Below are 2,995 nucleotides of genomic sequence, written 5' to 3' on the forward strand. Positions count from 1 at the left end.
GGCCCCGCCCTTGGGACCCCGTTCATCCTGGTTCCCTCCTCACGGGCCGCACTGGGGTTCGGGCTCCCACGTAAATACCTGGGTCCTTGCCGGGAGGTAGTTCTATAGACGACAGTCCTGGGTGGGGGTGGGGGCCCTGGGGTGGGAGCCTGGCCTTGGGCCCCACCCAGTTCTGGGCTCCAGGGCCCCTTTGCCCTCTGCTCCCTCGGGTATAAAGTGGCAGATCAGTCGCCCTCTGCCCTGCACGGGAGTGTCCGGCCCGGCGTGCAGGGTGCCTGTCGTCCCCACGCCCAGGAGCTCCTTGCACAAGGCTGCGTGTTCCAGGAGCGGCATGGCTGGGAGCGGCCGGGGTGGTTCACCCCCGAAGGCACAGCTCCGGTGAGTAGGCCCCACGCCCACCGCCCGCCGCCGGGTCCCTCCTCACCCCGCCGCCGGCCGCAGGGGCTGTGCCCTCTGCTGTCGTCAGTGGCCGGCTCAGCGGCCGGCGAGCCGACCTGCCCTGCGGCGGGGCAGGTGACTCATCCTGCACGTGGGGAAGCCGAGCCCGTCGATCTGCCTGTGAGCGCATGGCGCCTCCTCTGCAGATGTCCTCACGGTGTCACTCACCGCCCACAGGGTGGCCAGGCCTCCCATCGTCCAAACGGGCCCCCGGGGAAGCTGGAGTTCCACAGGGAGCAGGCGGCACACTACACCCCCCCGTTCACAGGAGAAATTAGAGCATCTTCTCATAGTTGTGTTCATGTATTTTGGGCAACCGCAACCGTTAGTTTACGTGAGTGGGAGGATTTAGCACAAAATTATACATTCTGTGTGTTCGTTTGTGAGTTGGGATCTCACAGCAGCATCCTGGTCTCTGGGTGTCCTCCTGGGGGGGTGTCCCCGGCACCCCCAGTGCCTCCCAGGGGCCCAGACCTTCAGATAGGACAATCAGAACCACCCTCCTGCGAACCCCTTGGGCTGGGTCCTTGGGAGCAGGAGACGTGATGCTTTAAGCCCAAGCACGGGGTCGTGTTTTGATCCTCGTTTGTACAAATTAAAATCTCTTTCCTGTTGCTATATTTGCCAGTCCCCTTTCCAGCCTGCCCATCCTCCATCTCCATAGCAACCCACGTCCCAAGGAGCGTTCCAGGCCGTTGTCAGGGGAGATGGGAGCCAGGGCTCTCGAGCGGCCTCTGCTCCTGGGACACCGTCACCTCTTCTGCTGGCCTGTAGGGACCCATGCCCCCAGGGCAGGAGCCCAGAGCCTCCTTGAGGTGCAGCCCACTGGACGAGGGTCTCCTGGGAGGATGGAGGAGGCGGGGCTCCCTGAGACCATCCCGTGGAGCAGCTGTCCCCTCGAGGCTGAGAGGCTGGGGGCCCTGGGACAGGACCCCCAGGCAGGGAGGATGCAGAGCCCACTGCATCCTGGCCGGGTCTGTTTCTGGAAGTCCCTCTTCCCAGAAACCCGGGCGAGAAGAGGCGGGTGGGGCACTGGGAACTCGGCAGGACCCAAGGTGGCCAGGCCTGCCACCGCCGCCCGGGAGCCACCTCGGGAGTCCAGGGCGCTGGGTGGCTAGGTGGCTCCGAGTCCCCAGCATCCAGCAGGATGGCCCTCCGGGCCCTAGGGGCCCGCGGGAGCCGCACCCTGTCAGGCCGGGGAGATGAGCCCCTTCAGAGACTCCAGGGAAGGGACCCCGGGGGCCGGGGCTTGAGCAGGCGCTGGGGAGCGGAGTGGCCTGGCCCGGCCAGCACCCCTGTCTGCTCTGCTCTGTGAAAAGGAGGAGACGGGGCGGGACATGAGGAGATGGAGGGGGCATGGACGGACGGGCTGGCCCACCCGCTTCCAGGGCTGCCGGCCAGTCGGGAGCGGGGGAGGGGGGTGCCACGCCACCGTGGGGCTGGGGGCGTCTCTGAGCGCGGCCGGCAGGGCCAGGAGAGGCCAAGGTGAGTGGCAGCCGAGGAACCAGCCCGCGGGGCCCACCTGCCACCCGGGTTCATGCCGGGCTGCGTCAGGCCCTCGCCTGCGACCTGGCGAGGGCACGTTCCTCATCTCTGTGCCTCGGTCCTCGTCCGTGGAAGGGACTCGCCGTGGGCGAGGGGGCACTTCGAGCAGGGCCTGGTCCCGGGTCACCATGGCAACAGCAGCTGGGGCCCTCCCACTCCGTCAGCCCCTTCCAGCCAGCGGCCCTGGGCCTTGTCCCGCTTGGCACTGAGTTGAAAGCCGTGACAGTGGCCCTGGCCTCCCGTCACCCCACACGTCAAGGACACCCAGTTCCTTCTCCATCCTCCTGGGCCCCCAACCAGCTCAGCCCATCGGCTCGCAGACCCCCCACCACCACGGTGACCGAGGTGTCATTTGTGTGACTATGGAATGCCTGGACTCCTCCACCCCCGCCAGCGTCCACAGCACGCTCGGGCTGGGTGAAGCTTGGGGAGGGCTGGGCCAGACCTGTTTTGCTATCCTGGTCTCTGCCGGGACCAGCTCAGGGCCCACCGAGCCATGTCTGCGGGGGTGGGGGGTGGGGGGAAGGCCGGTGACGGTGACGCTGGTGCCCCCTCCCCAGGTCCTCCCATACGACTACTACGGGGCTTACGGGAACCGGGCGCACCAGGACCACGCCTACGGCAAGCTGCTGGCTGACGAGCACACCTTTGACTTCCCGCCGCACCACGACGTGGTCAGTGGCCGCGTCCGCCCCCTTCCCTGGCCCAGCGCAGTGCCCCCTCTGCAGCCCCTCCAGAGCCAGGGGACAAGCACAGAGACCTGGGCTGGGGAGGGACCGTGGTCTGGGGCCTCCTTGCCGTCCCTCTCCCTCTGGAAGTGGGCAGGTGGGGCTGGTTGGACGGGGCACCTGGCAGCTCACTGCCCCTCGCCCGAGCGCCTGGCTCGCCACTCCCGTTGGAGGTGGAAGTGGCGAGGTCTTGGGAGCCAGGCCTTCCCCCCAAGTTTGCACCACACGGGGTGTTCTCACAGGCAGCTCGTGCAGAAAGCACAGTGCCAGCTTCTTTGCCCTTT

General features: G+C 67.3%; 1 protein-coding gene and 1 long non-coding RNA gene across 3 annotated transcripts in view; both read left to right on the forward strand.

Moving 5' to 3' along the window:
* SARDH (sarcosine dehydrogenase) overlaps positions 1–2,995 on the forward strand; it is a 61,615-nt gene that overhangs the window by 24,700 nt on the left and 33,920 nt on the right. Inside the window, exon 13 of one of the 2 annotated variants that reach the window (XM_023525418.1) lies at positions 2,544–2,657. The exons of the other annotated variant lie outside the window; for it this stretch is intronic. Within the exon in view, the coding sequence (XP_023381186.1) occupies positions 2,544–2,657 (114 nt within the window). The remainder of the gene's footprint in view (positions 1–2,543; positions 2,658–2,995) is intronic. 2 annotated transcript variants of the gene reach the window in all.
* Positions 286–1,050, forward strand: LOC111733388. Its single transcript, XR_002777968.1, has 2 exons — positions 286–378; positions 616–1,050. It is a non-coding gene; the product is annotated as an uncharacterized LOC111733388 (long non-coding RNA).

The sequence above is a fragment of the Pteropus vampyrus genome, unplaced genomic scaffold, assembly GCF_000151845.1.
Source record: "Pteropus vampyrus isolate Shadow unplaced genomic scaffold, Pvam_2.0 Scaffold558, whole genome shotgun sequence".
Lineage (NCBI taxonomy): Eukaryota > Metazoa > Chordata > Mammalia > Chiroptera > Pteropodidae > Pteropus > Pteropus vampyrus.